The sequence below is a fragment of the Lepisma saccharinum genome, chromosome 21 (genome assembly GCF_977018435.1).
Source record: "Lepisma saccharinum chromosome 21, izLepSacc3.1, whole genome shotgun sequence".
Taxonomy (NCBI): domain Eukaryota; kingdom Metazoa; phylum Arthropoda; class Insecta; order Zygentoma; family Lepismatidae; genus Lepisma; species Lepisma saccharinum.
Window position 1 is genome coordinate 44,421,728 of NC_139249.1, and position 23,471 is coordinate 44,445,198.

Here is a 23,471-nt window from a genome sequence, read left to right on the forward strand (position 1 = left end):
AATTGATTTCTTGTACAGCTTCACCTTCCATGTTGCTTACTCGAAAAGGGTATACAATATTTGTGTTCTTAGTAAGGCCGTAAACATTGATAGCTAGTTGCAGGTTTAGTAAGTTGTGTGCACGGGTCTCGAATTTGTTTATGTCCGACAACTGAATTGGGTAGGTAATCCCAGCCATCGCATTTTCTAATTTTGATTCGTAGGGTATGTAGTAAGTAACACGATGCGGTTGATCTTTCCAGTGGATACGATGCAGCTCTGCCAGCACCGACCAAACAAAACATTTTGAATCGCTATTCTGGATGTTTAGAACAGCCTCCTTGACTGCAATTATTGGCGGCAGTGGAACATAACTAGACCCAGACAGTGGAACAAACTTGTTAAGACTCAATTTAAGTTTATGCGTAGTACCACACAACGAACCACCCGAGCCTTCAGCCTGATGTTCTTCCTGTTTGGCAACCAGCTCCTCCAAGAATTTGTCGTAGATACTCTCGAGGTTGGCAACATCTGCCAAGTGCAATATTTTTGCCTTGGTATTATGGTGAAAGCTGTATTCCTCATCAGATGGTTTTTTTGTATTGGCATCCCAGCGATGCATAAAATTTAGTAGAGTTTAAAGCCAGTACATCACTTAAGATAGAAATTATCTTGGGTCGCACACTCTCTAGGAAGCTACGTACATCGCATAAGCTATCTGAGGTAAAATCAAAATCCTCTAATATATGATCAAAAGCAAACCGGCTTGCTTTTGTTGCCGACTTGACGCGTTTGGCAGATGGTAATATGTTAAAAACATCTGCTTCAGCCTTCCTTTTGACCGAGGTCGATGGTTGCAGCACAGGGTCTCCAGTACCCTTGCAATTAGGCATATGCTTTTTGACATATCCAATTGTAAAGTGTTTGTTACACTTAGGACACAATTCGGTTGCTGTTAAATGCTTGCTAGGCACACAGGTACGACTATGTCGTGCATAATGAGCACTGGAAATATTTTTCTTACATGTAATATAAAATCTTCGTAGGACGCATATTTTTTGGGGGGTGTTTATTTATATATGTAGATATGCTGATGTATGATTTTTTTATATGTCGAATCCACACGTACTGTTGTACAATTAGGTACAAAATGTTGTACAATTAGGTACAAAATATTGTACAATTAGGTACAAAATGTTGTACAATTAGGTATAAAGTGCAGTACAATTAGGTACAGAGTATTGTACAATTAGGTACTGAGTGTTGCACAAATAGATACCCTAAAAAAAGCACTACAAGAAAAATAACTACTCTTCAATCAGTCTCACAAAAACTCAACTACACTGCACCATGAATACAATTTTTAAAAATCAAACAGAAAATAATTGCTACTCAACATGTAAGGCAAATCTACGAGGAACACTGCGACAGGACGTCTTCAAGCTGCTTTCGCAGACTGTGACTGACTGCTCTGGCCCCCCTTATATAACCTCCTATTATTTATGAAGTATTTTTCCTCCAATCAGAAGATACCACGGTAAGTATGACTTATTTTTCCACCAACCAAAAGAGACCATGTTAGATATGAGTCATCATATTACGTCATAATTTGTTGCGCAATCAGAAGATATGAGTCATCACATAACGTAATAACTTGCCACAGTGTTGTGCAATCGGAAGATATGAGTCATCACATTACGTAATAACTTGCCACAGTGTTGTGCAATCGGAAGATATGAGTCATCACATTACGTATTTTTTAACAAATTAGAAAACACAATATTAAAAGCATTCGCCTCTAGCGAACTCTGCCTGGAGGATGGAGTTGAGCGTGGATTGCAGGGCTTGCAGGTTGCTTCGCAACTTCTTGATCCTGACGTCGAGCATGAGAAGCTCGTCGCTTTTGATCATCGCGTTTGGTGTGACCAAAAATATCGTTAGGCATTGTTGCCACTGTGGTTATTTATTATAGGGTAGGTGATTTTCATTTCTATGAAAAGAGGGATGAGTTTATCGTAGTCGTCCAAGATCTCCACGTACAGGCGATCGCCAGCAGACACATCGTACGTTGTAGTCGCATCCATCCTATCATGCTTGATGCGATAGATGTTCTTGCCTGAGGAAACCTTGGCTTCCCCTTTGTTCCCGGGATTCATGTCGAACTTAAGTTTGCCGGAGATGGGGAACTGGTAATAATTTAAGTTGTTGTTGAATACATAGAAAGTTTTGCCCACATCTTCGTCGTACTGGGTCAAAATGCTATTCAAGTGTATAATTAACAGACCGTTAAGTTTAGATAGCATGGAAGGCAGAAGTTCGTTGAAGCTCGACGACGACGTGGGCTGGACGGGCACTTCCATAGCTTGCTTCCTGAAGCCAAACAGTTCAGAGGCATTGTTATTTTATAGAAACATTTTCTAGCTGTAAGATTAAAATTTTGGCCCCCTCTCCCCCCTCACAAATCACATTACATACATACGTGGCGTTACAAGAGCCCCCTGCCTCCCAAGAGGTTTGGTTAGCACGCAATAGATCAGTATGCTAGAAAAAATAGAGGGGGAGGTAGAATCGATTTTATTTGCCAGTCGAATAGTTCTCGTCGAATCCTATCCAACAAACCTAAAATCATCATCCTAGCTCAATTAGGAGCCAAGAAAATCAATGTCTTGGAAAAACGTCTTAAGATATTTGTCTCAAGAAAATTTTCTTGACATGCCGGAATTGACAAACCGGAAGTCGACTTTCTTAAAGATTAAAATATTTGTCTTAAGACGTTTTCCAAGACGCTGAGAAGCAACTAGTCAGTGTTGCCAACTCCTATTTGTAGGTTAGCTTCGCCTGTAAAAGATCATATGGTGATATTTTCTTTGGGTGGGCTGGCAACACTGCGGCTCACTTAAGGGCATAGAAGCGGCCAGTCACATCTACTCTTGATGTTGGTGAACCCCCATCGTAAAAGGCTATGGCGAGAGCCCAGTAGGTTGGCAACCTTGCTTTATGCACTGGAACTACATAAAGCAAGCCTAAAGCAAGGTTGCCAGCTCTTTGCTTTAGGTTAAGTTAGACTAAGAAAAATACACAAGCGCACCACTTTCGCGTTTGCCTTACGATATTTTCCGTTAAGGTTGCAAAAAAAGCACCACTTTCTGTTGGTGAACTCTGTATTTCTCCCTACTCAGTCACCTCATACGAAAATGTTCGTCTTCACTTGTGTCCCGTGTTTCCATTAATTAGGACTTCCCTCCCTTGCTTTGTTGTCAAGATATTCAGTAACGTTAATTATTACGTATCTGATTTCGTTGGCCTAGGATGTACTCTTCATGGCGATACGAACACTTGGCATTGAATAAATGCGACGACGATGTGTTGAAGAACGTTTTGGGGTAACATTTTGGCAACGCAGGTGCAAGATTATATGATAAGCAGCTGATGGACTCCGTTAGTGGTGACATCACAGCAGACGACAAACCAGGATTTGAGTCTACACAACGAGAAAACGTGTTTTCTTCCTATCCAATTCAATGCTATTTTCCTTCGGAAGGGGTAGCTTTAATTATTGCGTCATAAGTTATGAAACAAAATTATGGTGCGTATCATACATCGATGAAAAGATGAGATTTCGGAGAATACCACTATATATCACACATACCTTACAGAGGATAAGGTAAAGAATAGCCGGAGTAAGAAAATCATGTATTTTCAAAACATTGCACTTCCGAGCACAGCCGAAGCCCACCCGAAGCTCACCCGATATCAAGTCGGGCAAGCTGCCGCTATGGATGATGGGAAACCGTGGGAAACCAGCAGCCTCAGGCGATTGAACCGACGACGCCCATTGGCTAAGATTTATTTTAGAGCTTTCGATTTACTCGATTCTCTACTCCATTTATTATTTACATTCTCATCTGTAAGGTACATGTTGTATATAGACGTATTCTCTGAAATCTCATCTTTACATTGATGTACGATGCACATCACAATTTTGTTTCGTAACTGCTGTCACAATAATTAAAGCTACCCCTTCCGAACGAAAATAGCATTGATTTGATAGGAAGAGAAGCACGTTTTGATTTGTTTAGACTCAGTCCCAGCGCGTCGTCTGCTGTGACGTCACACTATTGGACAATTGCATCACCAACGCTCACTTAGAGTTGAAAATTCGACGGCAGCGAAAACAGGTTTTTTCTTCTTGTTAGAGCAGTAAGTGATTGATACAGAGTTGCCAACCATAATTATATTTGGAATGTGTGGCTTTTTATTGCCGACTGTAATCAATTATCCTACATGCAGAGATTAGTTTCTAAGTCTTTGGCATAATAAAACTTTAATATCACAAGATATGGGTCATACTATATTATAGCACATTTTATAATGTATTCTTACCTTAGAATCTTTAAACCCAACATATTTTGTTCATACATGTTACTGTCAATCCTGCAAGTTCACATTTAGTGCAGTCACTTTCGACGATTTTTTTCAAAATAAAGGAACTATCATAACACGCTGAAATTTGGTATATAAAATCTCAGTAACAGTAATAACAAAAGTCTCCGACGATCGGCCGTACGCTATGTCATATTGAAAAATGAAGGACAATGAAAGTTTTCACGAAATAAGGGAACCATAATCCATAACAAGCTGAAATTTGGTATATGAAATCTTTGTAACATTAATAACAAAAGTCCTCGACGATCAGCCGTACGCTAAGTCCGCCATATTAAAAAATGGCGGACAATGAACATTTTCACGAAATAAGGGAACCATAATTCATAGCAAGCTGAGATTTGGTTTACAAAATCTTAGAAACATTAATAACAAAAGTCCACAACGATCACCAGTACGCTAAGTTCGCCATATTGAAAAATGGCGGACAAATTCACGTTTCCACGAAATAAAGGAACTAATTGACAATAGCTTGGTCTTACCCATAATCTTTCCCATAACACTAGTAACATCAATTACAACATACGAAGAGTTCTGCAGATCATTGACACGGTAGATGACGCCGCCGTATTGAAAGAACGACGGATAATTTCAACATTTCGTACCAGGATGCAATTTGACTTATAACAGAATTGAATTTGGCAAATGCGTTTGGTATGTAAGGTATGACAACATTCTATAACTGTTGCGGTTTCATCAGGCGGGCTATTGTTTTCAAGTGTTTCGTTCCGTTCACAAACTACATCAGATTGTCATTCTCGTAATGTACACCTGAAGGTAACACAACACAAAAGACGATTACGTGCGTCGAGCGCACGGTATTTGGATCGCACACAGAAGAGAAGCCATTTATCCAGCGCACGTGAAGGCCACTTCTAACTGAATTACCCTAGAATATCCAAGGTGCAGGCAAGGAGGAGATTGAAATTTGTAAAGTTGGTTCATTCTTTGCACAGTATTTGTAGTGATTGATTGTTGTTTAAAGTCCACATTATTGACAGTAAGGCTAATCAGGACTGGACCTACAGTTTAAAGTGTGATCCGAACCACTATGCGCTTCCACCGGGTATCGAACCAGGGACCCTTTGATTACAAGGCGACGGCGATACCACTGCGCCATCGGGGAGGTCCCAGTATTTGTAGTAAGAAAGTCGTAGTTCAGAGCGCTTTCTTTTTGTATATTATTTTCAATTGAAAGTAATCACCACTTACAAGAGTAAACCTAGTCTTCTTCTCGACGGATATCGGTACCGTGTTGGCCGTCAAACCGAGAACATTATCCACTGGCGGTGTGGGAAGGAACGGCAACTCAAGTGCAAGGGTTCAGTGAAAACGTTTTCGAACAACGATGTTTTGAAATCGACACCTCATCAATGTGTGCCAAACGTTGCTGAGTCGGAAGTAGAAAAAGCCAAGTACAAGTTCAGGAAAAGAGCCAGAGAGGACCTTTCGACGCCAGTCAACGCCATCTCCAAGCAAGAGTTTGGTAAACTCTTCAACAAGGGATACGAATTGGTGACCGAAATTCCCAGATATGAGAACGTGAAAGAAAATCTGTGCCAGGAACGCAGAAAAGCACTGGGAACTGCGCAAAATCCTGCCGACAGTTCCGAAATGTATTTCAATGAGGAGATGCTGAGACTATCCGACGAGACGAGCTTCCTAATGTTCGACATAACTCTGGATAATGGAAAGAAATACATGCTGTTTGGAAGTGACCGTGGCAGAAAGTTACTACAATCCAGATACTCTTTCTTCTTAGACGGGACATTCAAAAGCTGTTCTAAACAGTTTCAACAGATTTATACAATCCATGCTGATTGTGGAAGTTCAGAAAAAGATACCAATATTTTTCCAGCGGTGTACATCTTACTGGAGGATAAGAAGAAATCGACCGAAGTGCAACTTTTTGCAGCGTTAAAACGTTGAGATTGGTCTCCAAAAACTGTTAAATTGGACTTTGAGATAGCGGTGATACAGGTGATCAGATATGTGTTCCCACAGACTTTCGTGTCCGGTTGTAATTAAATTTTAACCAGTGTCTGTGGAGGCAGATACAGCAACTATGTAGGCTTAGAAAAGGAGTACATAGAACACTTTAAACCACCATTGTGTTTAGATTGTCCAGTAAAAAGTGTGAGGGAAGGTTGATATTTAATCATAAAGGTAGACAAATATGTGTGCGCTCGTTGTACGGTCGTTTCAAGGTCATTCACGGTCGATTTACGAAATGGTTTTTGCGCTCATCGCACGACACCCAAAAGACATATCTGAATCAAAGAGTTCGTCGCTTCCTTCGTTGTTGTGTTTGGTCATCGACGTTTTCACCATTGTCTTCACTGGAAGCTCGTGAAAACAAGAATGGAATTCGTGCCCCTTGTCTGGAACACCTTAAGCCTACTTGCATGCAACTACATTCTCCATTACAGTTTTTGGTACATTTTTCAAATCCTGTTTCAAATATAATACTGAATATAATTGCATGTGGCTTTACACCTTTGATGTACGAGATATTTAATTTTGTTTAATTTCTTCCCAGGTTACACACTGGCAAAGTCCCTACATGCACGCGTACTTCCCAGCCTTGAATTCCTTTCCGTCACTTCTAGGAGACATGCTGGCAGACGCCATCAACTGTTCTGGTTTCACCTGGGTAAGTATAGATCAACTAATAACCAGACTTGTTTTGACATTAATTCTTTAATCGTTAAAACATACAGTGAGGATATGCAATCCAGTTTGTTCTATTGTTTCGAGGTTGTGTACAACGGAAGCAATTGGCTATTATTCTAGTTTCACCCTACTTTGTCTTATCTATTCGTTTTCCATTATTATTATTATTGAATGTCTTATTCGTGCGCTTATCTACCCATTGTAGATAAGCTTCTTAATAATAACAGTCAGGTGAAAAAACTATTATCATTATTATCCCAAAACCCGATACAAATTCTCGCCTCGTCTGCTATTATTAACATGGTGATTGCTTAATTAATTCTTAATTGTGAATAATATAGAAAGGAAATAATATATAAAAGTATTATTGAATGTCTTATTTTTCGCTGGTGCCTATTGTACTTAGATTAGTTTGTCAGTAATAACATTCAGTTGAATTGTCTTGTTGACATTGTATACATTTTATGAATAACCGGTTTCAGGATACCTACACGTCAAACTAGAGATAAAGAGTATTTAGAACCCAAGGGACAAATCAGAAGTATGAACTGTTGAAAATTTTTGACAAAGTCCTGATAAGCACTGAGTTTATTACGTCATTTCATTCCAAATTTGTATAAGTTCAATAATTTATTTCATATGTGTATTTGTTTTTATTGATATATTTGATCACATTTTTGTGTAGTACTGATTTCAGTAATTTTGGATAGCCTATTTTCAAGTATGTCCAAACTATCAATCAAGTCAAGAAAAATCAGATTAGTTGATTAATTTGAATCAGCAGCTCCCTAAAGCTCGTAAATCGTATTTTTTTTCTGGCGCTATGGGTTCCCTGAAGCGCTGCGGCTTTGGTCAAATGAGTGCCCCAGCTGCCCCCTCCCAGGGGCTGGCACTGACTATAAACGAGTTCAATATATCCGGAGTTGACTCTGTGTGTATGTATAAATATTTGAGTAATAAGGCATTTAGGGGGAGGCGAGGCGGGGGGGGGGCAGTTGCCCCTCTCCCACTTTTTGCCACTTTTGCCCTCGCACTGTGCTAAATTTATCTACCAAGGGAAGTGTACTGTCCTTGCCACCTCCCCAGTTTTGACACCTTGCCCCCCTAGTTTTGGAACCAAATCGCCGCCACTGGGTGTCACCTTCACAAAACACAGAACCGACGGTTAGAAAGAAACATTTTGTTCCTTCCTTAAGTTCATAACTTCTATTTTAGTGTTTATTGGAATAGGATAAATGGCATAACTGTGAAACGCCCTCCCTTGCCCGGAAAAACAAATGCTACCACTACCTAGATAGAGGCGGCAAAATCTCCCTCGGACAAGTGAGATAGCGTTACGGTCCAGGTTGAGTTCGTGTGTAGGAACCGGTGACCAACAGTGCATAGTGATTAGCCATATCGAATAGAAAGCAAAAACATATATACTTTCAAATTACCACCTCTTTACCTGTAGCCGGGAAGCGGCTAGCTGCATACCCGAAAATCACGGGTAGCGACATGCGTACGAAATGATGTAGCCCAAAATTAACATGAAAATAAAAAGTATATTCTATTCATAACCAACAAAAATCAATTTACATCTCCCCCTCTTTCACTCACACATTCTCTCTCAGATTCAATCCTTTCGGGGTCATCAACACAAAAAATGATACATGACATGTACAGGTTTTATGACGACGAGCCCTAATTATTGCATTCTCAATTAATTTTACCTCGAATTTTTGTCTAATCAGGTCAATTGTGATTTTGCTCCAGTGCTACTCAAATCCTAGCCAGCCCTTACTTAAGTTCACCTTTTTTTAAAAAACTAGGTCGGCGCGGTGACAATACATTATTTGTCCAGCATAAACAAAGGCGTCTCAACGGTAATTACGCTCACGTGGGAGGACGTTTTCCTTTTACATGACCTCACGTGGTTTTAAACATAACAATAACCTCCGTTGAGTGACGCAACATATACTCTCAAGCAGGCGGGACTTAAACACTTCGCCGCGACGAGCAATTCATATTACCAGGCAAATACTTTAACAAACAATCACATACGCGACCTGACGTATCTAGCAGCGACACAGCGCTGACACATAAAAATGAACAAACCTCAAGTAGATTAAACAATTAAGCGGGCGGCGCTTTACTCTAATAGTACGCAGTTTAAACAAATACAAAGGAGCACAAACAACAACGAATTTAAGATCATTAAAAAAAATCACAAGAAATAAGTAAAATTGACCTGAGACAGATAAATTACAAATGACAAGCGCGACGGGAGTTTGGTATGAAGTTTCGAGTTGTGTGGGCGTTTTCAAAATGTTGACGAATTTCAAGGGCGTTCTCTAAATCAATCGGGCCGTCACGTGTTGACATTCACACAGATGAATACATTACCATCTTTCAGCTTCCGAGGTGCATCCTGGCGTCTTTATGGGCGATTGAAAACACATGGTATTCACACGAAAGGTTTTCCTATCCTTGGTCGCGACGATGAAGATGCGAAGAGCGTTCATACATCTGGTTCCTCGGCTTCTCTCCCTCTCGGGATCGGTGAACATCTCCGTGGTCTGGCGCGGTTCGGACGTCGCATCTGGGCGGTCGTTCTTGGCTCGTCGGCGTCTTCTCTATCACCGTCGGACGATCTCACGCGTCGGGACGTCAACATGGCAGCGTTCGACATCTCTCTCTCTCTCTCTCTCCGTTGCGGCTGGTAGGCATCGTCGGCGCGTCGGGACGTCAACAGGGCAGCGTTCGACATCTCTCTCTCTCCCCGTGGCGGCTGGTAGGCATCAGGCGGCGTAGCTCGTCGTTTCTTGGCATGTTGTAGGCATGGGTCATAGTCTTGTCTGACATCGGGCGAATCGAGCCAACGCCCTCATCTCTCTTCTTCCTCTAGCCCGCCATAATTTTCGACGTTCCTCGTTTCACAAAAACTATAAACGGCGTAAGATTATCACGGAAACACAGTCTCGCTTCAACTTCCTCCAGCGGTTGAGGTAAGCGCACTCGTATAGACTTACTGCCTATCACACACTGGTGTTCGCGAAACACAACAAAGTCCACTATATACGGAGAGGTAACACGGAGGTGCTCTCGCTACGAGAATAGCGGCAAAACTGTATACGGAGAGGTGGCACGGAGGTGCTCTCGCTACAAGAATCGCGGTAAGACTGTGTGTCAAAAAACCATGTCCTTGGTTTTATTTGGATTTTGAAAAAGGACGCTCGGCGCTCGTTGAAGGGACGCTTCCGGAGAGGTCATTCCACTTCGCTCTATTGTCTCCCAACCTGGACGGGTCGTGCTCGAAGTTTGGTTTCTGCGGATTAAGCTTCCGCCTTGCTGTCGCCCATAGCTCAACTGCAATCAGTGCCCATAAACTGATCAATTACAACCAATTTGATCTGGCATCCGTAATTGTTGCTTGATCGCGACGAAACTCCACACATCCGTCCTTGCACACATGCTGCTGCGCTGGTAAAAGTTTCACATAAATCTGACCGCTGGAAACCGAGATATTTAAATGGTTGTCATTACGGTCGAATTTCCTAAGCTTTAGACGTATAATGTGACCTTTCAGCTGCTCGCCCTTAAGACACGCGAACGTCTCCTTCCTCCCGTCGGCTTGGCAAATCAAATATATATTCTTACAAATTAAAACACTCAACACTTTGATTCAACACATTTTTTACGGCTAATTGTTAGAGTAATAATAATAATAATGACGACGGTAAATCTGACTGTAACATAACATTCGATAATTTTATATTCGTCAACAATGAAGAATCAAAGAAATGCAGCCTCCCCGATGGCGCAGTGATAGGGTCGTTGCCTTTTAATCAAGGGGTCCCTGTTCGAAACCCGGTGGAGGCACATAGTGGTTCGGATCCCACTTTAAAACTGTAGGTCCAGTCCCGATTAGCCTTACTGTGCACAAAGTGGACTTAAAACACCAAATCAACCAATCAAAGAAATGCAGCCTGCACCCGTGGCAGAGTGGTAAGCACATCGCGCTACGACTCCAGGGGTCCTGGGTTCGAATCCTGGCCTGGGCATGGATGTTTGTTACTGTCTATTCATTACTTTCATCATATCATCACTCATCCCCATCTTCGCAAATTAGCCAAAAGTGGCACAAAAGCGAAGTAAAATAATGCAAATCGAATCAAATCAAAATCAAAGAAATGCAACTTTACCAACATAATATCCCAATCCAGACACAGAACCTTCTTGCTTTGGAAATCAAACATTGTCAACCTACTATTCCTGATGCTTAGATAACGCTTCCTTCCGTTCCCCTTCGTGGATTTAAGGGACAAGGCTGGTGGGATGGGGCAAGAGAAAAGACGCCACTCTCAAACACACAGTGGCGCCCCAGTCGATAGAAAGAACAAATATTGGTTCTGGCACTGCGGGGAGCGAAATAATGAGTTTCGGAAAAAATGAGAGGGAAAAGTTAGGAAAGAATGAAGGTAAAGACCATTACAGTTCAACTTCGAGTTTAAATCTTTACGGGGAGAAGAGGGGGATAAATACCTAAACGGATTTTCAGCTATCTACTCCTAACCCATAATATCATTTTTAGACAGAAGAAATATACAATTGTACAGCATTTTAACATTAAATTCTACATGTAGTCTGTAAAAAGAAGTTGACAGGAGAAATGCCAGTCCGCTGCCATCCAACTGAAGTAAAATGTCCATGATCGTTTTAAAAGTAATAACCGCCATAACATAGTTAACCCTACTGGTGTAATTTTAATGGCTCAATTTTTAAAATAATCTTTATGCATGATAAAATATTCAAATTTAAGTAACTAGCGGTTGTGTCCAGCTTTTTGGAAAATGAACAGGCAGACAGTTAAATATTAACGGTGCATTTTCTACAGTAACTACTAAAAGTGTAGGTGAATTAGAAACTTATTAATAATACGAGATGTTTTAAAGGGACGATACTTAAAACTTGACGTCATCACAGAGTGCAATTTGGGAAGAAAGAACATGAATTCGGGTAAATAAATATATTCGCACGGAACAGCGAGAAATTTGCGATATTTTATATACAGGTGTTGCAAAATACCTGTTACAACGCTTGGGAGGTGATTCGACAAGTAAAAACAAGGAAAAAATGCCATGTGAAAAAATGTCGAAATCGGCACCGTTTGCGAGTGACAGGCGTGCGAAAATCGCCTCACACCATGTGTAAAGTACAATAACTCAAGAAGGAAGAAAGATATCAATGTCTGATTAAAAGAATACAAAGAAAGTCGTGCCTGACGAATACAATGCTGCAGCAATTGAGGCGCAGTGTAAATTGGGCAAGGGGACTCTCAAAGAAAGTGGGCAATCACCTGATGGAAAATATAGGAAATTTACTACTATTTTCTACATAATGTTGAGATCGGAATATAGGCAGTAAAAAATGACGACGTATGTTCACATGTCCCACCACTGCTGGGACACCGTCCCACACTCGGGAAATAGGAAATTCACCAGAAAATGAAGTTTTGCCGTCAGATTACACTGAGATTGACTTCAGCTAAGTGATACAGAAAGCCCCATTAGAGGCGTTGGGAGTGTAGGTCACCTGTTACGTATTAGTGTTGGTGGATACTACGTACAGAGTGTTGTTGACCGTTGTCCTTCCTGTTTGTCCTGCGTGTCGCAGCGTGGCGTGTGTGTGTGTGGTTGAATTGGGCCAAGGAGTGTTGTACGTAGAGTACATTTTCCAGTGTTCTTTCTCGGTTTGCAACAACTGTGTGACATTACGTGGGTGCTAATCACGGTAGTTGTGATCCGTCACTCGGATGGAAAGTGCCCCTGTTGCTGGGCAGTTCTCGAACAGGACAATGGTGCAGTATTCTACCCACGAGCTTGCTGATATGCATCTCGTTTATGGAGAGGCAAACCGAAACAGCCGTGAAGCACTGCGTTCGTATCACGAACGTCTTCTCAATAGGCGGTTAGCAGCACATGCACTCTTTCAAAGACTTGATGCTCGACTGAGTGAAACTGGATCTCTACTACCCCCTAGGTGGGACTGTGGAAGACCCCGCACTGTGCGCACTGTGCAATTGGAAGAGGACGTGTTGGACGCGTTACGAGACCGTCCTGGCACCAGAACACGTGTCATTACTCGTACGCGACAAACTCACCATAGCAATGTGTTCCGCGTTCTTCAGGAGGAGGGATTGCCCCAATTCAAATTGCATAAGGTGCACTACAAACTGCCCACGGACTTTCCCCTACACATGGATTTCTGCCAATGGTACGTGCAACGAACTCTTGCCATTCCAGATTCCCAACAAGAGTTTTGTGGACCGATGAGGCAATGTTCATCAGGGACGGCATGTTCAATAGCCACAACAGCCACGTCTGGGATATGGACAATCCGCATGCAATCATTGTGCGCCATCATCAACATAGGTTCACAGTGAATGTGTGGTGTGGCGTAGTAGGTGACCACTTGATAGGCCCGTACATTTTGCCCTCTGCTTTGTGTGGTAGGAATTATCGGGTGTTTCCACATGACGTATTACCTGAACTTTTGGAAAACGTGCCACTGGCAGGTAGACAACGTATCTGGTTTCAACATGACGGTGCCCACGCACATTTCGACCGGGGAGCCAGGGCCTTACTCAACGATATTTTCGGCGATCGTTGCATTGGCAGGGGTGGACCTTTACCGTGGGCACCTTGTTCCCCCGACCTCACACCATTGGATTTCCTTGTGTGGGGAGAAATGAAAAGGCTCGTGTATGAAACTCCTGTGGAAAGTGCTGAGGACCTCGTTGCTCGTGTTAGTGCCGCTGCTGGGACAATTGGTGACATGCCAGAGGTATTTGCGCGTACCAGAGTATCAGTGCTTCGCCGATACCATCTTTGTCTTGAAGTTAATGGCGGACATTTTCAACAACCTCTCTGAGTATATCCGTGCTTGTGAGCCCCTATAAGCACAGCATAGTGTCCTTTAGCGAAAGGTGCGAGTGAAGATTGTGGAGTTCGCTGTAATTCATACCGTCGATCTGCATGTGCGGAGGTTGTGTGCTTCTCAGTGGAATCCCTTCAAGATGTGCTGTGGCTGGAAATGTTACATGCCATTGTGTGCGTTTTTTCGCCATTCTCCGTCTTTATTCCTTCGAAGATTACCCACTTTCTTTGGGGAGCTATCTTGTAATATGTACAGCCTGACGACATGTGGCCATTGTTTAACTTTTGTTTTTCGTACTGCAAAGTTGTGTGTCACCATTAAGGGATTGAAAACGTTTTTTTATGGTTTTCCCGTACTCTTTTCCATTTAGGATGTGTCCTAGCAGTAGTGGGACATGCGACAAATTTGTTTCTTTTCTTCTTCATACCGCAATGTGAACCGTGTACAACAGGAGATTTGCAGTTATTTTCCTATTTCTCGAGTGTGGGACGGTGTCCCAGCAGTGGTGGGACATGTGGGCATACGTCGTCATTTTTTAATGCCTATATTCCGATCTCAACATTATGTAGAAAATTGTAGTAAATTTCCCATATTTTCCATCACTTTCTTTGAGAGTCCCCTTGCGCAATTTACACTGGGCCTCAATTGCTGCACCATTGTATTCGTCAGACACGACTTTCTTTGTATTGTTTTAATCCGACATTGATATCTTTCTTCCTTCTTGAGTTATTGCACTTTACACATGGTGTGAGGCGATTTACGCACGCCTGTCACTCACAAATGGTGCCGATTTCGACATTTTTTCACATGGCATTTTTTCCTTGTTTTTACTTGTCAAATCACCTCCCAAGCGTTGTAACAGGTTTTTTGCAACACCCTGTATATACATTCCTCATATCAACATGATAATCACCTTGAATCACTTCGGCAAAGACTATAAGCACAGTGCTTACCCAACATAGTTTAAACGCGGGATCTGATCTGATTGCCCGAGCGTGATTTCGTGCAATGAATTGTGGGGGAAGTTGTTCGCTGAATATCATCCATTAACGTTCATCATTAACACTTTACATCTTGTCACGAGATGCCTGATTCTATGTACCAAAATTTGAAACTTTCAACCATGGCTTAGTGATAGCTATGAAACTTGTACAGTGGGATGCATAAGTATTTCTCAGCAAATTATCCATGACTTTTCTCGTTTGATTTTTCTTCTCGCTATGTATGTATAAGGACTGTATTTCTAGGTATGCTGGTTCAGAGGTTGTAAGTAGATTGTTTGGTGTTTTGTGTCACTTGAAGCTCCCGTTGCATAAAACAAAGGGCGTAAACGTGGTGATGGACAATTTGCTTGGTAATATTTATAGATCCCACTGTACTTAGTATGGAAATACGGAGGTTAGCTTATGCCACATAAATTTATTATATTATAAATATAGTTAACTATCTGCTCGAAAATGTGTCCCATAGGAACAGAGCACATGTAAATTATATTCGAACATTTACAGGTCTCAAATTGCGTTAGATATTTAATGTCATCTATCTATTCTACAGCTGGCAATCCAAGAATGTAAAAACGTACCATTTTTCATAATATGAATCAGAAATTAGTGATAAGAGACAAGATAAATTCTATATACGACAAAATCAGGTAGTTCGTGTCTTGCTATCTTACAAATGTTGTAGTTTTTCTTGCATTATGTCACTGCCTCTTCCTTGTGGATCAAATATTTGCAATGGCGTTTGTTTCATTTTTTTTTACTTTGAAGGTAAAGTTCAACAGCTAACCTAATCTTATCTAACAATAGATTCAATTGAAATCAATATTAATTACTTCATTTGGTTATGTCGTGGGTGATTTATATTTTAGGCATCAAGTCCAGCTTGCACCGAACTTGAAACCATTGTTATGAATTGGCTAGGAAAGATGATCGGTTTACCGGACGAATTCCTTCATACAACTAAAGATAGTCAAGGAGGAGGTGTCATTCAGGTAAGTTTCGTTCCATCGAATGTGTGTGATCATGGTGTAGTTACAAGTAAATGCTTGCACTTCCAAGTAAAACATGAATCTGTTTAAGTCGGATGTTAATCTGACACAAGTGCCTCTGAGAAAGAATGACTATTTATCTTAGACAAAATTAAATATGTATTTTTTAGAACTGATGCCAATAAGATTGCCAGTACTCTTTCCAATTTTCACCAATACCCATGCTTGAAAACTGTAGTAACAATTAAAAGTTGTTCAGAATACTTATTAATATTACATTGCTGTTAAAACGACACAGGCTGTGGTAGCAGTTGATAAACAAGACAATTTGGTCAACATTTAACCTGAGTGGTATTAAAATAACAGACCCGTAGCGAGGGATAGGCTATTATAAACAGCAAACAGGAACTAAGCTTACTTCAATGTTCTAGAGATTATTATTTTAAAAAAATAGTGATAAAGTGGCAATAGATGGTAATTATTGATTATTGTGTGTCATAATTCTTCCCATTTCCATAGTAACCGAACGATCAGATCAGAAGTAAATTAAATAAACAAAGCAACCAAAAACATATTCTCTCAAAGGGTCGTAGCTCGCAGGTTCTCTGCCTTTTGTGGCATATTGCACCGTGGAACGGATACAAATTAAAACTCAAGGTTAAATTCCGATCGGCCTATCGTAAGGATAAAGTGGACTTCAATGAAAAAAATTCTATATTGCCCTCTCTGCGTATGTGAGGCGGGTGCCAAACCTGCCTGTGGCGCCAAATTATCTAGCTATGTGAATTTAAATAACACAGACAATGATTGTAATCAACACCATTTTAACACGAGATTAAACGCTGGCCAATATGTTGTGTGGACCTACTGGGAACCACTATCTATGATCCTTTAATACCAGTGTTTTTCATTGAAATACGTATTCCTTTGTAATTATAAGCAACATTTACCATAGCTTTGATTTCAAATATTCAAGAATTACACCCAAATATTTTAAAATTACTTAATCGCAAAATCAATTTTTTTGCACAATACTGGTGCAAAATTAATGAAAATGTCAAATTTTGCAAATTCTTCAAGATAATTAGACCACGAAAGTAACGCGCGGATTTTTCTCAGAACCGCGAAGTACACAAAGTCCAGAAAAGTAACTTACTATCTGATACCAATACGTCTAGTATTAATGGGTACCGACATGAACAGGTGAGTTTGCCACCGCTCGATTATTTCACGACAAATAACCCCAAGAGCGAATTATATTATTGAAAGTGAGAAATGGCTTTAGAGTATTTCAACACCCAAACGCCTGATATTGTTTCACGAGGAAAACCTATCAATCAGTCGCTTATTTTTAATTTCCATTCCATTTCGTTGTGCAACAACCACATCAATGAATAATGACTCTAGTGCACTATTTTATCGAGAGAAGTTGCAACCGGATTGTAGCTAATTGGACATAATACTGTAAATGAAATCTTGATCCAAGGTTAAACTGTGCCCAATTGTATACATTTTTAGGATGACTATGGTTTTAGTACTACTTCTATCACAAATATTTTTTTAATGAGCACGTACAACTGTTCCAATCTTTTATAATTACTTTGCATTGAAGGTGGACACAAGAGGGCGGTGTGATTCTCAAATTCATAATTATATGTATTTTTCGACAGAGAGAAAGCGGACAAAGTCTGAAGATCACAGCCGTAGTTATAGGGAAATAATAAGAGAGGTTCAACTTTTAGTAGACCAAGGATTGTAAAATTGTATTACCTTTAATATTAATAGTAACTATTGGTAAACTGGTTAATAATTACATTATTGTCTTTATAAAAAATCCCAAATAATGGTACTTCCTAAATTACCTAATTATCTAACCATTTATTCGGCGTGCACTATTTATGTTAACGATTACAATATTATATTTCACTAAGTATATTTAGATTTTAACTTTCAGAATTTTCAAATCATGTATCAAATATATCTGTTCGCTTTCATGTTTTGAAAATTTATGCGAGTTATTGCCAATTACTTTTAACGTAATGAATTCTGATAGACCTACAGTTATTCTGAAGATGTGAATAAGATTATTGTATGTGAAAGAATATAAAACATTAATTATGTCTGTGGACCACCTCCAAATTATAAGTTATAGTTTTAACATGATTTCAAATATTATAGTGATTTGATGAAATGTTGATGTAATTATTAAATTAATGCAAAATGTTTATCAAACCTTTATTTAACCTTTAAGCTTTGGTTGGACACTGGTTGAAATCCTGGATAAAGCATGCATTTTGTCAGTCTTTCGGTCTACAGTGTCTCTAGCTCTGCAAGTTCCCGAGATATCTACAGCTGACATAACATGCCAAAGGAGGTGTAATCACGTAATTGTCCTTTTCTCAGTTCTAGTCGTTAGTACAGCCACAAAACAATGGATCACCCACCCTTAATGTTATGCAACCCTCTCTTAAGGTTATTCTACACTGTGGACAGGGAATGTCTGGAGCAAACGAACGAAAACAAGTATCTGCGCAAGTAGTGACTCGAGAGGGATCCACCAATGTTTTGTGCGGGGGGAAGTGAGTGCTTGGAGCGGAAATCTGGCTGCAGCTACCAGCTTTAGCCCTGCTTTGCTTCACCCATTCGCTTTCTCCCCTTCTCCACCGTTACGTGCGGCCTTGCTCCACACATTCCACAGACGTTGTGTGGAGATGTTTGTAACCCAGAGACATGGACATCAAGGATGCAGATGTTCTAAGCAATTTTAAACAAATCCTTTAAAAAAAACACTCAAATAAAGTAAATATAGATATAATAAAAGGGACAGTTTCGATGACTTGTTGATAATACGTATCTTGATTGATTGATTTGGTTTATTTTACTTCGCTTTTCTGCCACTTGTGGATAATCGCAAAGATGAGGATGAGTAATCCGTACCTTGGATATATGCAGGGTGTGAAATCACCGCAGATTGCTGGGGGGGAGGAGAAGACACACACACACAACAATGCGGTATATATATTTAATTAAATATGTGTCAATTATTTAATAATAAAATTATATTATAAAGTATACAATATATTATATCGACTGTCCTTCATTTAAAATTCGATTGCTAATTGAAGATTTTAATGTACTACCAATGATATGAACAGTAATTTGGGTCACTATGGACGAGGGGCAAAAGTTAAGAGGCATTAAGAAGATAATAGCTTCCTATATAAAATCCACAACTAAATTCTATTGGGTGTTTCATAAATATTTGTATACTTTGCGGAAGCTGGCGAAAGGCGATGAGAAATGGAAAAGAAATAACAAGTCGGTCTAATTTCTGTGTTCTGCGGATTGCTGGGTTCAATTCAGTGTCCTTAGAGAAGAGGCTCTTTATTGTCCGTTCTTTGTGTATGTTTTCGATATTATTCCAGCAAAGTATATTCGACTCTCAAACTAATTGTTTATGTTCGTTCTTAGAAAGAAAAAAACTCCCCTCGGAAAAGTTTGGTTGAAAGGAAATTTCCGGACAAGATCGTTGGTGAGGGGAATTCCCCCCTGTCCCCCCGGGATTTCGCACACTGGATATATGGGCAGTGTGAATCTTGCAAACCACCCTGATATTGGGATAATTCGGATATCCGAATCCGAATTAGGATACATATATCCAGATATCTGGGACCGATTTCTAGGTATTTAGTTTGCTTTTCTGCCAATTCTGCTCATCGCGACGATGAGCATGAGTCATGATATGATAGCGCGCTATGCTAACTACTCCACCACGAAGGTTGGTTCATTTTAGTTTGTAAGATGACTATTCTTCTCTATCTTGCAGACGACTGCAAGCGAAGCAACGTTCGTGAGTCTGCTGGCTGGCCGAACAGAAGCCATTCGGCGCTACAAGCAGCAGGATCCTGACCTTGAAGATGCAGAGATCAACAGTCGATTGGTGGCCTACTGCTCTGACCAGGTAAGACACTTCATTCATTCACTATTTCTGATACGTTAACGCCTCTTTTTAAAAATCTCTGTAGAACAGGGTTTCCCAAACTTTTTTTGTGTCTGAGGCTCCCTCAGCATATCGCATGCATGTTGAAGGACGTCCTAGCCACACAACATAATACTTAATTCAGTAAACAAATTACAGAAGTTTGTAATGTTACCATGATTTTATTGGTATAATATAGGCCTAATATTTACTTTCCTTTAAACTTTTTAAAGTTTAATTAAACTTCATTTACATAAACATACTTCCTAAATGCATAAAAAAAATAAAGTGCTCCCCTGTGCTTAGCACCACGCCATGAAGGCGTATAGGGGGTGTGGGGGTAACGCCTAAAAATTATAAAACAATTTGACACTTGGCTAAAAATTACAACAGTCTGGATCTGGAAACCGCGGACCCAGAGGCGTCTGCTGAACGCATGCGGTGCATGCTGCGCCTGCGTCAATTGTGGGAAAAATGACAGCTTGCTCTGCGACGACATTAATGAACATTTCTACATTCTAATTTCTTCATATAGGTAGGAGAAGTATTTATTTTACACGAGAGCGCTCAACTAAGTTTATATTTCATTTCTTGGATCTGAAGTGAAAGAAAGTAATACTTCTTTTCCCAGAATTGACGCATGCGTCACTTCAGATCCAAGAAATGTAATATAGGGTAAGGGCGGGGCAAACGGACACCGGGGCAAACGGACAGTCCATAAGAAAAATACGAATAATTTGGCTTTGAAGTTTGCAACAGTCCATCGGTTGGCGTTGTGATTTGAAGCAGAACGTTGGCGAGAAGGTGTGTTGAACATCGGTTGAAATCTTGAAGAAGAACGCCAATCCAGCGTAAAACCTGACCAGGTAAGGATATTTGTACTAGCAAAAACCTAAACAGTAAAAATCTGTGTGCGGAACATAAGGATTGCTTGGATTATGATGGTCCCGCCAAAGTTGCGCTTTGTAGTGTCGATATGTCATTGCCTCCTCGACATACACAGCCTGTGGCAACATGCTGCTGCCATCTGGTGGGCTTTTTCGAAAATGTAAAGCCCAAGGCTACAGGCGGGACGAACGGACAGGATTGTGTTGGGGCAAACGGACATGCATAAAGTGCATATCATTTAAATACTATAAGTTATTATGTAATTCAGCAACTGATCTACATTTAACTCAAAGTCGAAAGGGCATGTGTGAATTGTATGTAATGCATGTTTTACCCTTCAGATGTATGCCTTTCTAAAATAATGTGTCCTTGTTACAGGATAGTGCGACATCGTGAACGATCCACAGACCGCTGTTCCTGGACAGATGACAATATGCAGAGGGCTGTTAATGCAGTACAAGATGGCATGCCTCTAGCTACAGCCGAAAGAACATTGTCTGTTCCGCGGATCACTTTACAGAGACGGGTGAGTAGCAACGTGCAAATTCCGAAATTTGGCCAGCACACTACGCTTTCAAATGCAGTGGAGGTACAACTGGTGGAGCACCTTCTGAAACTTGATTCTATAGGATATGGTCTGACCTATAAGGAACTCCGCAGTTTGGTATATCGGTATGCATTTACAAATGGTGTGCCACATTCCTTTAATGATCTACAAATGGCAGGGAAGGACTGGATACAATGATTTTTAGCTCGTCACAAGTAACTCAGCTTGCATGTTGCAGAGGCTCTGTCATATGCTCGCGGTAAAGGATTATCTAAGACAAGTGTTAACATCTTTTACAATAATTTATCAAAGTTGCTAGACGAACACAATATGTGGGACAAACCTACCAACATATACAACTGTGACGTGACAGGCATGTAACTGATCTACAAACCAAAACGAGTCATATCAATGCGGGGCAAGAGAAGTCGTGAGCCAAACGAATTGTGAAAGGGGAGAAACAATCAGTGTTATGGCATGTGTATCTGCAACTGGCCACTATGTGCCTCCTTTTGTTATCATGAAGGGTTAAAGATATAATGAGAACTATGAAATTGGCATGCGTCCTGGGACGAAAATAGTTCTTTCGAATAGTGGCTACATGCAATGGGAATAGTTTGCTCATTTTATTAGTGTCAAACCCCCTGCTCCTGTAGTGCTCATTCTTGATGGACACGGATCGCATTGTTCAGATCCACCAACTCTGGAGAAGGCATTAGCCAATAACGTGTACCTTCTGTGTTTACCTCCACACAGCACACACAAACTCCAGCCGCTCGACGTTTCGTTCTTTGGGCCACTTAAAACATTTTACAACGACGGCTGTAGAGTTTACGTTCGAAGAAATCCGGGGAAAGGTATCAATAAAGTGCCTTTGGTGGCATTTTTGCAGAGGCTTGGAATCGTGCGGTCACAGTGGGGAATGCACTAAATGGGTTTCATGCGTGTGGGATTCATCCATTTAATCCAAAACGCCTGCCTGAGCACGCATTTATTCCTGGAACTGTCCATGAAGTGAATGGTCAAGATCAGCGATCACCAGAACCTTTAGCGACAGACGATGCCTCATCCCAAGGAAGATTTCAAGAACTCAACCCCTTGCCATCAACTTCTGGGACCTCGAGCAGGAAACGAAAAACGGGGGAATCGCACCTATTAACGGATCCTTCTTTCATCGCTCGCTTCAAAGAGAAAAACTGACTGCAGCTAATCAAACAACAAGACTGGGAAAGCATGTTAAACGCACCGCAAAAGATGTGTGCCGTGTATGCAACGTTGTGTACAAGCAGGGTCAACACTGGGTGCAGTGCTTAGTGTGTTCTGTCTGGTTCCACGTAAAGTTCGTTGCAAATGGAAATTACCCATACTTTGTGTGTTCTTCTTGTGAGAGACATGACAGTCCATAATTGAGCTAGTGTCCATTTGCCCCTCTCACATGTCCGTTTGCCCCGCCATGGTGGGGCAAACGGACACTGCTACACACACTGATTCATTTAACAATTTAGAGGACAACGTTCATTATTTTGAATTATACATTGTACTATTTGTTAGCTCAATGTTCACACTTTCTATATCGACCATAATTGTAATATTTCAATAAACAGTTTGATAGTTATTTTGCAATATATCCTTAGGATGTCCGTTTGCCCCGTCCTTACCCTAAGCTTAGTTCAGCAGGGCGATTCACGAAAATGACTACAAAATCGAGTCTACAACGAAGTAGTCGTTTTTAGTAGTAAAAGATGTAGTAAAGTGCGATTCACGAAACCGTCTACTAAGAATCGACTACATCTTTAATTGTCTACAGCGCACGGCTACAAGGAAAGTGGTGAACTTGGCGAAACTAAGCAATATCTATGGAAATAATCGATATTTTTATCGATTGTTGTGCTATTTCCTTGACATTATCGATGCATGTCGTACTTCGAGATTCCGAGAGTTGTTTGTTTACGCAGAATGAATAGAAAACTAGTTTAGTTTGTTAAAACTGCGAAGTAATCGTAATGTACGCGTAACCGTAAAGTAATTTGTATAAAGTGAAAATACTCTTTGAA

The 23,471-nt window shown here is 40.6% G+C and overlaps 1 protein-coding gene across 1 annotated transcript in view; it reads left to right on the forward strand.

The window, feature by feature from the left end:
• LOC146004155 (histidine decarboxylase-like) overlaps positions 1-23,471 on the forward strand; it is a 155,622-nt gene that overhangs the window by 61,939 nt on the left and 70,212 nt on the right. The window contains exons 3-5 of the mRNA XM_083142821.1: positions 6,962-7,075; positions 15,884-16,006; positions 19,830-19,964. Coding sequence (XP_082998947.1) covers positions 6,962-7,075; positions 15,884-16,006; positions 19,830-19,964 — 372 coding nt within the window. The remainder of the gene's footprint in view (positions 1-6,961; positions 7,076-15,883; positions 16,007-19,829; positions 19,965-23,471) is intronic.